The sequence below is a fragment of the Nuphar pumila genome, chromosome 11, assembly GCF_984573655.1.
Source record: "Nuphar pumila chromosome 11, dmNupPumi1.hap1.1, whole genome shotgun sequence".
NCBI classification, from domain to species: domain Eukaryota; kingdom Viridiplantae; phylum Streptophyta; class Magnoliopsida; order Nymphaeales; family Nymphaeaceae; genus Nuphar; species Nuphar pumila.
Window position 1 is genome coordinate 3243994 of NC_143259.1, and position 14109 is coordinate 3258102.

Here is a 14109-nt window from a genome sequence, read left to right on the forward strand (position 1 = left end):
TCTTCTATGGTCCACTCTAGGATGTCGTTTACTCCTGCCTCAACTCCATGTAGTCATTTTTCTTTTTCCAAGTGTTGTTACTTTAATTAGGGCCATAACTAGGAAAACACCATTAAAAAAACATCTTTTTCAATATGACTTTGAAAAAAGAAATTCATCTTTGTAGAAATAACTGCACAAAAAAAAACTCATCCATTTGATAAACCGTTAAAAAAACAAAGAAATTGTATTTTGAAAATTAATTTCCATAAAAATTCAAATATGGATCCGATTTCATTGGATCTCGGGTTAAGAACACAGTGAGTCTTATACTTCCTATATTCAAACTTGGTTTTCAGCAGAAAGGATGATATATTATGTCCATTTTGAACTCTTTTTATAAATTAAAACCAAATTAAACCCATGTATGCTATTTTCCAATTTTTATATAACTTATTTTTTTATGTTGTTTTCTTCATCCACTTTTTCAAATGATAAACTTTTTCTAATTATGTATTCAGTAACCATTTCACATATTGCTATGGTCCCGGTGGACATTTCCCAGGGTTGCCTCTCTTGTCAGTTGAACTTTTAAGGGTGTTTGTTTTATGCCCTACGAAAGAAACTCTGTTTCATATCTTTAGTAGGAAAATATGGCTTGTTTCCTACAAAAGGTGAAAGAAACATGTCTATGAGAAATATATGGTGAGAGACGCATAACAAATGCAAAAAAACAGCTTTCCTGTCAAAACAAGTTCTGCCCCTCCCTTGGGGAAGCACTTAGGGCTAAGAAACAAGTTGAGCCGTCTCCATGAGCTTGTTCGTGTTCGTGTTCAGTTCATGTAGCTGGCTGAGCTACGAGCAGCTCGTTAACCAAAAAATGAGCTGAACATGAACCAACAGTGCTCGGCTCTGTTCAGCTAGTGTAAGCTCGTACGAATGTAAGATACAGACTTTTTGTGCAATATCTATCACAAAAACTAGTTTTGTATCCTTGCTAGAGATGTGTGACATGTAGCTTATAAAAAAAAAATGTCACAGACTCGCATGTAGAAGACGGGTTTTCAGTTCAAATCCCATTGTTATCAACGTTAAAATACATGTTTTTTTTTTAACTCGATCTCAAGCTGAACTAAATGATAAATGAGCCGAGCTTGAACAAGGTGGCTTGACTCATTCGACTCTTTTACCAGCCCTAGAAACACTTTCCCTTCAAAGTGGCCCTTTCAAAGGAAAGAGGCTTCCCTTGAGTGGGAGTGTAACAAACAATGTGAAGTTAATGAAGCATGCACACTGCATCTACAGCCTAAAAGATCAGCCCACACTCGCCACATGCGCGCACTTCCGCACATAGATGCATACAAATTCCAGGTGGTTCTGTTTTTTTATTTCACTACAATATGACCATGTGCAATCTGATGTTCTACTAAACTCTTTTACTAACGTACTATTAAAGTCACCTATTCTGCACATCATGATCATCATCAATCAGCTAGCTTGATTTTAACAAGCAAAACTTTCCCAAGATTGGCAATGGATACACCTTGCAGAGGATCGTTAAGTGGGAGACCATCAATTCTTGGTCTATAACTTCATCTTATTCATCTTGGAAGCGTGTGATACTAAAACCGAGAACTCCACCTGCATAGATCTCAGAGCTTTGATTGACCAATTGCCACGTCCATTAAGTCTTGAGAATCACTTCTCTTTGTTTCTTTCAGTGACAATTTGGCTAAGCTATTACCAGCTGGTAACCTGATGCAAAGGGAGAGTGCAATCACGAAGTTTTTCACATCTTCTGTGGTATGAACTGCACTTAAAGTTATGCGCAACCTGAAAGAAACAAACTCAACCTTTAACATTTTAAACTAAAACATTGTGATGTAATTCATCACACTTATTTCAAGCGTACAACGGAAAAATGACTGTCTGAGACAGTATACAAGTTTTTTATAATTCAGCAATGTTTATATCGTGGTGGAACGAGGATGTCAAATTAGCTATTAAGGTTAAAAGAGAGTGTTATAGAAATCTAAGTAAGAGTCGTGATAATGAGAATTTGAAGAAGTATATGATAGCAAAGAAGGAAGCTAAAAAAGTTGTTCGAAACGCGAGGGCTAAGGTATATAAGGAGGTTTATGACAAGTTGGATACCAAAGAAAGCGAGAAGGATATTTATAGGCTTGCAAAGATGAGAGATAGGAAATCGAAGGATTTGGGTATGGTTAGATGTATCAAAGATGAAACGCAAAGGGTTTTAGTCAAAGATGAGGAGATTAAGGAGAGATGGAAAGATTATTTTGATAAGCTATTTAATGATAGTCATGCTCAAGATCTTGGAGACTTCTCCATTCCTTTTCATGAGATAAATCGTGACTTCATGCGCAAGATTCAAAAGAAAGAGATTGCAGAGGCTTTGAAGAAAATGAAATCAAGAAGGGCAGTTGGCCCAGATAGTATACCTATCGAGGCTTGGAAATGCTTGGGAGAGAAAGGTTTAGAATGGTTGACAAATCTTTTTAACTTGATTTGGCGAACAAATAAGATGCCTAATGAGTGGAGGAAGAGTACTTTGGTGCCTTTATATAAGAATAAGGGTGATATACAAGATTGCACAAACTATCGTGGTATAAAACTCATGAATCATACTATGAAACTTTGGGAGAGGGTGATTGAGTCTAGGTTGAGGAAGGTTGTCATGATATCGGAGAATCAATTTGGTTTTATGCCTGGAAGATCAACTATGGAAGCTATACATCTTCTTAGACAACTTATTGAAAGATATAGAGAGAGGAACAAAGATTTGCATATGGTTTTTATTGATTTAGAAAAGGCATACGATAGAGTACCTAGGGACGTTCTCTGGTGGACAATGATGAAGAAAGGTGTTTCTCTCAAGTACATTAGTATAATTAAAGATATGTATGAAGGAGTAGTAACCAATGTCCGCACTTGTGGAGGGGTGACAACCAATTTTCCGATAACGGTTGGGTTACATCAAGGATCTGCTTTAAGCCCTTTCCTATTTGTGATAGTGATGGATGAGCTTACGAGATCAATTCAAGAAAATGTACCGTGGTGTATGTTGTTTGCTGATGATATTGTTTTGATTGATGAGTCTAGAGCTGGGGTTAATGCTAAGTTAGAATTATGGAGACAGACATTGGAAGCTAGAGGTTTTAAGTTGAGTAAGAGTAAGACTGAATATATGGAATGTCGATTTAGTAAGCAACGAAGTAGTGATGGGAGTGTAGTGAAGCTTGGTGAGCAAGATATACCGGTGAATGATTATTTCAAATATTTGGGATCCATCATTCAAAAGTATGGAGAAATTGATGGAGATGTAAATCATAGGATAAAGGTTGGGTGGATGAAATGGAAAAGTGCTACTGGAGTGTTGTGCGATCGTAGAATGCCATTGCGGTTGAAGGGAAAGTTTTATAGGACGACTATTAGACCCGCTTTACTATATGGTACGGAATGTTGGGCTGCCAAGCGACATCATATTCAAAAAATGAGTGTAGCTGAGATGCGGATGCTTAGATGGATGTGTGGAAATACAATAAAAGATAAGATTCGGAACGAAGAGATACGTAAGAAGGTAGGTGTTGCACCCATTGAAAATAAGATGCGAGAGAATCGTTTACGGTGGTTTGGACATATTCGGCGAAGGCCTAATGATGCTCCAGTTAGAAGGTTAGAGAAATGGGAAAATATATTAGTTAAAAGAGGTCGGGGTAGGCCTAGGAAGACTTGGATGGAGATGATAGGAAAGGATATGAATGCTTTGAACCTCACCGAGGACATGGCGTTGGATAGATATGATTGGAGGAAAAGGATTCATGTGGAAGACCCAAAATGAATTTCTTTTTTGGTTCATATCGCTGACCCCAATTGTTTTGGGATGAAGGCGTAGTTGTTGTTGTTGTTGTTGTAGCAATGTTTATGAATTTCAAGTATACTCCTGAAATGTCTTGGCCAAGTTGGGAGCATAAACTACATTCAATGTTCCTTTTTTTTCCACAATAAGTTCTCAAGCTCAAGCAACCATTTTTTGGGTCTCTGATCAACTGGGGCCTCATGGCAGTCTGAAACAAGATTGGCTCATCAAAATCTTAATGGCTTCTCTTTTGCATGAAAGGTGGGAGAGCCACAGGAGCTTGTGAAACAGGATAGAGGTATTGGTGACAAAAAAAGAGAGCAGGAAATTGCAGTTTCACAAAGTAAAGCTCGATGACAATGGAACCAAGGATTCCACAGATTGATCTGAATGAGTTCTCTTTTGAATGAAAGGTGAAAGGACTACAGTAGCTTGTGAAGCAGAGCAGAGATATTATTTGGTGACAATAAATTTAGCAGGAAATTGCAGTTTCAAAAAGAGAAGCTTGTTGGGAACGGAAACAAGGATTTACAGATTGAACTGAATAATGACTAACACAATACCTGCATGAATTGGGGGCAACCGTGGGTGGTCTAATCGCGATGACATGAAAACCAGACTTCAGCAAATGCCTGTCAAATAAAGAACCACTCAATAGCATCAATTTGTCACAGCCTCAGAAGCTGTCTTTGCATGTTTATGTGAACCAGAATGCACATAGATATGCATGCGACAAACCCATGGGCATTATGGTCAAGGACCACAAGTTGCCATGTGCCCAAAGGCCAACATATTCAGGAGTGTGCGTGTTTGTGTGTAGATGCACACATGCATGAGTATCTCAGTGTTATGATGAATTCCATCATGAACTTCCCCAAATATAGAGAAAGTGTCCAAGAGACATATCATCCAGGGGAAAAAACAGTTTATGACTTGCACCATAGAACACCTCTCTTGTGCAAGGCATGTGGAGAGAGAGAGAGAGAGACACCTGCTAGCAAGAAGTGTCATTTCTTCACTCCCTATAACCAATGAAATGATAGGGCTTGATATCTGGATTTGCGTAAAGGAAGAAAAGTCTTGCACTCGACTCCAAACCATTTTCCTGCGCCATTTCTCCTTTTTAGCAACAGCAAGAGCAGCTGCCACATTAAAGCAAATCCCAGAAAGGCATTTAAGAAAAAGTTGTAGGAAAAGGGTTCTTTTGCCAATTTGGAGAAACACTTAATTGCTTCCATGCCCTGAACATCTTGTCAATGCTTAAGATAGAGCAGACTCATGATGCTGAATCAGCAACATTGAGTAACATAAGAATTGGTTACAAATAATATGTTTCAAGATGATAAAATTACCATGAGCAGCAGCAACAATGGGAACTGGGAGAGCGGTTGAAAATATAAAAGAACGACCTCTGGATTGTACAAGCTGTTTCCATTTTTTTCTGTCCATGTAACAAATGCAGCCATAAAAGTTAGAGACAGCTATAAGGCTTCAATAAAATTGAAGGTTAAAAACAACAAAAACCAAAAAATGTCCAAAACAGACTTTACAGCATCAAGTGTCTCGCATGGTCATGAGGGGCCTAAGGAAACCAATTACACTTATGGCAAGAAGATGCCAAAAGGGGTTTTAGAAGAAGTTTTGACTGTTCAGTGTATTTAAGAAGCATATTGAGCATGAGAAACTTGTCTATGGAGGTGTTGTCAGTGATGCTCCTGTTTGGTGTTCTTTGTTTTCATATTATTTTGTTCTTTTGGGTCATCTTGAAGTCATCTAGTTTCACTAGATGTATCTAATAGCTAGATCAGCTCTCTCAGGAGACATGGAGATCATTTTCAGTTCCATAATTTAATTGCTAAAACTTGCCATATTAGGCTATTTTTAAGTTCATGAGCGAAAGGCGCTTCAGATGATCTTTGGTGGAATTTGTCTTTTCTGTTTCAGACAATTGCCTAGAGGAAAGATATCACTCCTCTATAATCTAGCAATACTTTCTTTCCAACATTCGGGTCTTCCCTTACTAAGAACTATTCCAGTTTTGAAACCAAGCAAATCCAAGTTAAATTTGCATGGACAGAGAATCTTTAACTTTTAAGAAATATAAAGCAATATATATATAATAGAAGATTATGCAAGCTAAAAAAAGGAGAATTCTCAAAAGCAATGTGGTTGGGAATTCATGAAGCAAAGATCTATAGATATAATTCATGTTTGCCTGGATAATGAAACCAATATGAAGGAACATCAATGGATAATTGCAAATTAAACTGCAATCTTTAACACTTTGGATTAATTGTGGTGTATTAAAAATTTTTGTTTCAATGCAGGCATTCACCTGCAAGCAATGAATCCTCCACAGCAACCTACAGCCTTACTTAATGTGCCTATGCAAATATCCACGTCTTTTTCACAACCATACATCTCTGCCACTCCGCCACCATTTTCACCACAAACAAGTGTTCCATGAGCCTGAAACAAGTTCCAAACAATGAAAGGGTAACAGAAGTCACATTGCATGGGAATATCAGATTCATATTTGATAACTGAAGCAAAAGTGATGCAACTTACATCATCAAGAACCAACAAAAAACCATGCTTCCTGCGGAGCTCTGCAAGTTCAACGATAGGTGCAAAATCCCCATCCATACTAAACAAGCTGCATGGTGGAGATGGCAACAATAATTTATGAAACAATAACATGACGAAATTGATCTTTTTTTATTTTTTGATGGTGAAGCACCACTACAAGGAAATGTTGGGTGCAGCAATAATGAATAATCAATCTCCAAACGAATAAAGCTACTACCACTCCTACCATAGCATACTCTGACAGAGGGGTTAAGTGCTGTCCAATCCCAACACTAACACAGTTAACATGGTCCAGCCAATTCATTGAACATGTATAAGAACTCCAGAGTTACTTAAACTTACCAGAACAGTATGAAAAGCAACTCCAAGTCAATTTTTTGAAAATCTCAAACCCGAAGAGAAAAGCTAGGTTGCAGTCACTGTGGCTAGAAATTAATAAAATTACAAAGCATTCTACAGAAAACTCATACATACTCACCTATCAGTCACAACCACTTTCTTCTTCAATGTGCAACTTGATCTGATAAGCCAGAACGGCAATGTAAATTTAACATCATAAAAAAAGTATATGACCCACATAATCCAACACAACTTACAATAATGCACTGAGATGAGCCATATCAGAATGCTTGTAGACAAAAGTTTTCACTTCTTGTAACCGCTCAGCATGTCGAATGCCATCAATAATTGATGCATGGTTCAGAGAATCAGAAAATATTGCAACTTTCTCGTCTTCCAAAGGTTTTCTACCATCAGACAGAAGAGAGCTGACGCATCCCACTGATGCCATGACAGCCATGTTGGCAGCAAAACCCGTAGGACAAAGAAGACAATCCTGAAAAGTAGTTGTAGACAAAGATATCAAAAAGTATATTGAGATCAAATTGTTTGGTTATAAAAAGAGATTGAGAATAGCAAAAAGCATATTATATTAAGAATTTTATCATTGGAAATAAACATCTACTAGACAAAAAAAGAATCTGGAACATACAATGAACCTGTCACAATTTTCAAGTTCTAGACCTAGCCCACAAAAACTTCAGTAAATCCCTTCAGGAACATAAACTTATCTCACCAGGATGTATACATGCATCAGTGATATGACAATTTTCTAGATTTTGGAACATAAAACACATGCAAGCACACACACGCATGCACAGGCAATGACATTTGAAACATATGAATATCTAATCAGTTTTACCTTATCAGAGTTTGCATGTGAAAGATGAAGAAGAAGAAAGAAGAGAACAAAGTGAGATGAAGAAAAAAACTTCATTACCAAGCAAAAAGAAAAGATACATCTTAAAGGGTCGACCTCCCTTGAGGTTCCACCACAAGACAAAATCTCTTGACCCATAACCACATAACCACTAACCCATACTAAAGTACAGAAATACCCTCAATAAATAATCTATGTACAAAAGAACAAAGAGGGTAGCACATGAATAGTGATACAAATACTACAGAACATATTACACTTTCTCAACAAACCCTTTTGACCCACCACTTGAAAAAAAATGATAAATAAGCCTTAAAGATGAGGACATGCACTTTTGTCAGTCAAATCTGCAAGAAAACCTATACGACCAACACGCAATTTAAGTACCTTTGTCTATCCAATACAATATGTATTTGACACTGGTATGGATTAAAAAAAGAGCATTCCTAGTTGCACGACCAGTGAGAAGCATTCTATAAGACGTGTAAAAAGCCTAAAAAATTTTGCAGCCTTGAAATAATCAATTTTCTTACAATCAATTCAAAGGGAAATACTAAATGGCTTACGTAATTTTATGAGATCAAGAAATCTGATTGAGAGGAGAACTGCTAGTCCCTAAAAAGGAATCAGTTATGGCATCAATGCTTAAGATTCTCTACCCATCTAAAAATGTAAAATGAAAGACTATCAAAATAGTAATTCTGTCAATCATACAGTTGGCTACTTGGCTCTCTGGACTAAAGTTAGCTCTTCAAAAAATACTGAACCCCAAGGGGAATGTGTTTAAGATAAGATGCATTTGCAAAAATTGGCCACAGCATGGAAATAGCTGGCTGACTCCTAATTGGCAGGAGATCAAACAGGCAGGCAGGCCATGACTAGAAGCATCAACAAAAGCTTCTCTTTTTTAGGCAAGTACACTTTATGTGAATAAATTTATTTCAAAGTCGAATCAGATAGGTGATATACCAAGGATGCAATGAAAAATCACACTACTAGGTGTTATCCAGACTAAAAAATGGCATGTAGGTACAGGGACCAAGACGCTGTTTCACAATACAACTCTTAACTCTGCAGGTAGCATTGACCAAAGAAAAAATAAATATATGAGTATTGCCATATGAGGTGATTTGAGCATGTAAACAGCCATGCCATGAAAAAAACAATGTGAATTAGGTTGCAGGAAACTGTGGAAACAGGAAAATGATAAAGACATGGAGCAAAAGAGATACAACCAAGGCTGTGAAGTACATACCTGCCATGTGTCCAAAAGCCCAAAGGGTGTAACATACCATAAAGATAACACTTAATGAAATTTATTAAAGATGGGTAACTAACCAAATAACATAGAATGAGAAGCTACATAAATTACTGAAATAGCACACTGTCCATATGTTTTGCTCATGATGTATAAAAGATAACTAGAATTAAGCATAAACATGCTTCCAGACGTCTTTATTCTTCTTATCTGAAAATGGTTCATTGAAAGAAAAATGGTCATCATGAGTCTAAATGATGCAACAAAAGGTTCACCTGATGTCAAGGCATATCATAAGATACGCCCTTCACATTTTATGATGTGTATCAGATGGTCATAAGTCTAGATGTAGAGATGCCACATAGACTTCTAAAATATTGGATTAGATTGTGGGTTAACTTGCATGCATAGTAGCTATACTCATCCTCGGTGTTTACTGAAGAACCTTGTTCCTCGGAAAATCGTGAATAATCAGATAAAAAATCAGTCAACCTCAGCTGCTCAACTTCTCGGCACATCGTGATTAATCAGCAAAGCAAGATAAATCATGACTAATCATTTCCATCATTTTCAAATTTCTATAACAAATCACAATATTTGTTTTCTTATGATCAATTTTTCTTAAACCTTAATTTTAAAAAAATCAACAAATAACAAATAGGTTCAAATCATTTAAGTAATTCTAATTAGGCATAGAGAAAACACACTCACAGAGAGTAAAAGCTTAATAAAAGGATAAAAATTGCAATTTTTTCGTTTAGGACAAGAGGTAGTTGAATAGGGTATGATATTAAAACAGTGTAAGCTGTAACACGTTGCAGTGTCATAAATTTTGGTAGGGCCCTAACACCTCTCCCTCTCTCTCTCTCTCTCTCTCTCTCTCTCTCTCTCTCTCTCTCTCTCTCTCTCTCTCTCTCTCTCTCACACACACACACACACTGATCGTTTGACTTCATTGCCTATTAATCGTTGTAAATTGCTATTCATTGACCAAGGTAACGATTCAACGATTTTAATACAAAATCGCATTAGCTTCCGCAGCAAGATGACCACTCACGGTTCATCACCAATTTGGGCGATGAATCGCCGAGTCCGGCTAATATGCTTGCACATAAACAAATGAAGAAGTACGACTCTCCAAGCAGAAAGCAGGTAGATGAATAAGGTCTAATGACAACAGGACTTCAAGCAGCCCTAGGACCCAGCTGAAGCATCACAAACAATTAAATCACCTGAACGTTATTCATATAAAAATCCCACAATTCTATTCATGGTGCATCAATTTCAAAAACTGTATTGACCAGCAAGTCTAAAAAGTCCACCATCCCAACACAGAAGAGCACCATAACATCCTTATAACACAAAAGAATACCCAAAAATGATACAATCCTGTAGATACACCAAAGCCTCATGCACAGCCTAAGAAATGGCTTCATGTGCAATATAAATGCATCCCAACAGAGATATTGATACATCAGTAGTTCGGTATGAATTTCCAACTCAAGGTTTTCTTCTTAGATGGGAATGTTAGATGATGGTTCTCTTGGAACAAAATGGTACAATCAAGCTATCATTCCGCATGAATTTCATTGGTCAGGAAAGAGGCTTGGTAAATATGGTTAAAATTTGCATGAGTTCATGCACAAACAGTGATGTAGAAGTACATACACAGAAACGCCCATTGACTAAACAAGAGAACAATATTTCTAATCAAAGACGGATACCTCTTTCTTCTTCAAATCTGCCAATGATGATTCCAGTACCCTATGGTAATAAGTATAACCACATATCAAAGCAGAACCTCTTGGGCCCATTCCATGCTCTTGAGCAGCCTGAATTCAGGTAGTATATATCAACATTTCAATAGAAGCATAACCAATCTAACTTCAATAGACAGCCTCAAGACAATAAAGCAGTCTGAACACCTTAGCAGCAGCCTTCCGAACAGCTGGATGAGAACTCAAGCCCAGGTAATCATTCCCCGAGAAAAGCAATAGCTTTTTAAACGTAGAGGATGATTTGTTGGCCGTGCCCACATCCAAAGCCTCCTCCCCTACAGAAAAATAGAAGTTGGCATTGGAATGCATCGAAGAAGTTGGCATCAGAGAAACTGTTTGCCTTCTTAAAATATATAAATTGGAAAGCCTTTGAAGGATCAGAATGCTTTCAATAATATTATCTTGACTTCAAACAACCTTGAAATTCTTTTTGTCTCCCTCTTTCGAACGTGCCAATATGCAAAATTTGAGTCTTACAGCGTGTTCTAATTTACGCGTTACAGATTCCTCTCTCAACTTTTTATTCTTTTATCGGGAAACTGCTTAAATCAATATCACGATACAATTAGGCAACCGTAACGATCTTCTTTCAACCGCGACTGATTTTTTAATCCATTTCTGTCCTCTGACGTGGGTTTCTAATTCTTTATGCAATCGCTCATTTTTTAATTCCTGACCGGCAAGTAGCGAAAGAAGCATTCTAGAGTCTACAGACACATGTTTTTATCATGAGCAAACAAAAGTCAGGCCAACCAAAAATAATACTGAAGGTAGATATAGTACTAGTTTCCACTGCATCTTCTTGCAGCAAGCAACTAGTGCCTTGGTGAATAATGATACAGTTGAGTTGCTTGGGTACCCCACGCTGAATCCTAATTCAATTCCATTCTGAGTTTTCTATGCTTGGATGCCATGAATTTCTTTTTAGACAACTGATCAGCGACCGTGAACAAAACCCAAGTCAATGATGCCAATCGATTTGGACCACTAAAACAAAAATCGGAGGGTATGTTACTCGAGAACTCGCAAACCCCGATTTGCTGCTAACACCCATTTTGATCCAAAAAAGTGAAAAGTAAAAATAAATCTGATGAGAACGACAACATAATGTTTAATCCGAAAACCCAAGACTCGATAAACCCATCTTGCTACAAGTGCCAGTGTGATAAAAAACCGAATAATAAAACTATTTGAGAGAGAGAGAGAGAGATGAAACAGTGTGGGACGAACATAGCTAGAGGAGAGAATTGGGGGAGCAAGGAAGAGAGAGAAACCCAACCCACCCAAGCTAGAGGACTCGTCCATCCATTTGCGGAACGTGGGCTCCTTTACCGCTACCTCCACACTCGATCTGTCCCACACCTCTGGGCCGTCGAACGTCTCCAACCCCTCCGAGTCGAGACCATCTCGTCCTCCATAACTGGAGGTGGGTCGCGATCCTTGAGACGAGACGAACAGGGTTCTCACGGAACGAACAACCTTCCGTGAATCCAACCTCTCCAAGGCTTCATCCACCCACGAATCCCAACAACTCACCATTTCTCACTCCCAAAAATCTCAAAAAGAAGGAAGAAGAAGAAGAAACGGTTGGGTTGTCCTCTGCTGCAACTCGGAAAGGAACTCATAATGGCGGTGGAACCAATGTCCGAGATTTCCAGCTCTAATCCTGTGAATCTGTAAACCCAACCGCGGGAAAATATTTTCCGACGTTTGCGTAGGGACTTTCCATGGATTCGGCAAACTTTTACCATGGCCTTCCACGGAAAAAGGAACTTATCCAAACATGAGCTAACCAACTAGAAGGATTGGGGATGGGGCGGAGCGGGGCAAGGCAAAGATGGGGATGAGGCAAGCATATCGAGTCAGGTTCAGGTGGACTTGAATATTATTTGGGTGGCACTTTTTACATTTATATCTTAGAGTTTGAGTCCAGGTCGGGTCAAGTACCTGAAACAAACCTGGCCCATTGATAACCCTATAAAATTAGATAGGTATACCTGACCCATTTCAGAAATTTATTTTACTTAAAATACATATAAAACACTCAGGTGGAGTCCAGTACCCAGCCTGCATATTGCTCGGGTCATAACCTTATGAACTTAGTTGGGTATACCTGACTCGAAACAATCAGACCCTACTCAACCCGATCTTCATAAACATATGGGGTTGTGTTCTGAAATTTCTACCTGATAATAAACAGATCGGTTCTTGGGTAAGGAAAATATAAGCTAGAACCATGACCCATTTTCATACTCAACCACGTGCTTGAACATGAAACTGGATTATGCTTAAACCCGTTTCATACCCAACATAGGCCCGAACTTAACCATCATTGGAACCAACCCAAACTTGAACTTGGTTACTGATCAAACTTGTCTCAAGTAAGTATCCGTCTTTAAATTTTGGTATGCCCTACAATAGTGACTTTGAAAGCTTTCAAATTTACAAGTGCATATGGTTAATATTTGGTGTTATTGAATACATCAAATTATATGAAACTATTGAGCTGAAATGATAGGTTTTAGATTTTTTTGTAAAGTAAATATCATGGATGTGATATGCAATATTTGTTTGTTTAGGGTGAAATGAGTTTTGAATCGTATGATTGTGACACATATGTAAGAGAAAAAAACTCTCACAGGAAAAGAAAGTTTTACTTACGTGAGTTTTTGAAATGAGAAGCTTTTTCAAAGTAAAGTTTTTTGCTTGTTTGTGTAGCATGAGTAAAACAGAGTGGAAAAATGTGAAAAAAATGAGAGAGACGAAGAAGGTGGTGGTGAGGATTGTAAAAATAAATTATCTTGCTATGAGACACTTCTCCACCACCCCCACATGGAGGAATGTTTTCTATCAAAAAGTTGAAAAAAATCCTCTGCGAAAAAAGTCGCTCTTGTTTGAGAGGGTCCTAAAATGCATACCCGAATTTTAATCGAACCTAGGCCAGAACCCAAGACCAAAATAAATTTGGATCAAGTTTGGATCTCACTTGTAAACCCGAATTGGTTTAAAACCTGAACTGGTTTATACCAGAACTTGATAACCCATGTGAGCCCATAATTTCAGTGCCTGAAACTGACCGAATGGACCCAGGTACACCCTTGTGGAGACAGCCGGGATATCAACATTTTGGAAATGGATTTTCTTTCTTAGAATGTCTAAATACTCATGTCAGATTTAAATTTTCATATGTACGGATGGTACAACCGTAGAAAAATACAAAAATGTTTATATAACACATTTTCTTGTTTGGTATGCAATATGCATAGAAAAACTGTGTGTGTGTGTGTGTGTGTTTTATAGAATTTTCACCTTATTTTTTTCGGTGTTCAAATGTGCCCATATGGTTAGGATTGGACTTTGGGTATCCAACAAACAGTTGTCCTATATCTGGTTCAAGTAGTGCAAA

General features: G+C 37.8%; 1 protein-coding gene across 1 annotated transcript; it reads right to left on the reverse strand.

Annotated features, from left to right (window-relative positions):
• Nucleotides 1-1334: 1334 nt before the first annotated feature.
• BIOF (biotin F) lies at nt 1335-12331 on the reverse strand. Its single transcript, XM_089980860.1, has 11 exons — nt 11987-12331; nt 10851-10978; nt 10650-10757; nt 7045-7283; nt 6927-6968; nt 6428-6515; nt 6195-6328; nt 5212-5300; nt 4851-5001; nt 4423-4491; nt 1335-1812 (listed from the first exon to the last, which is right to left on the reverse strand). Exons 1-11 carry the CDS (start codon nt 12240-12242, stop codon nt 1632-1634), a joined length of 1485 nt encoding a protein of 494 aa, XP_089836986.1. The 5' UTR covers nt 12243-12331; the 3' UTR covers nt 1335-1631.
• Between the last annotated feature and the right edge of the window lie 1778 nt (nt 12332-14109).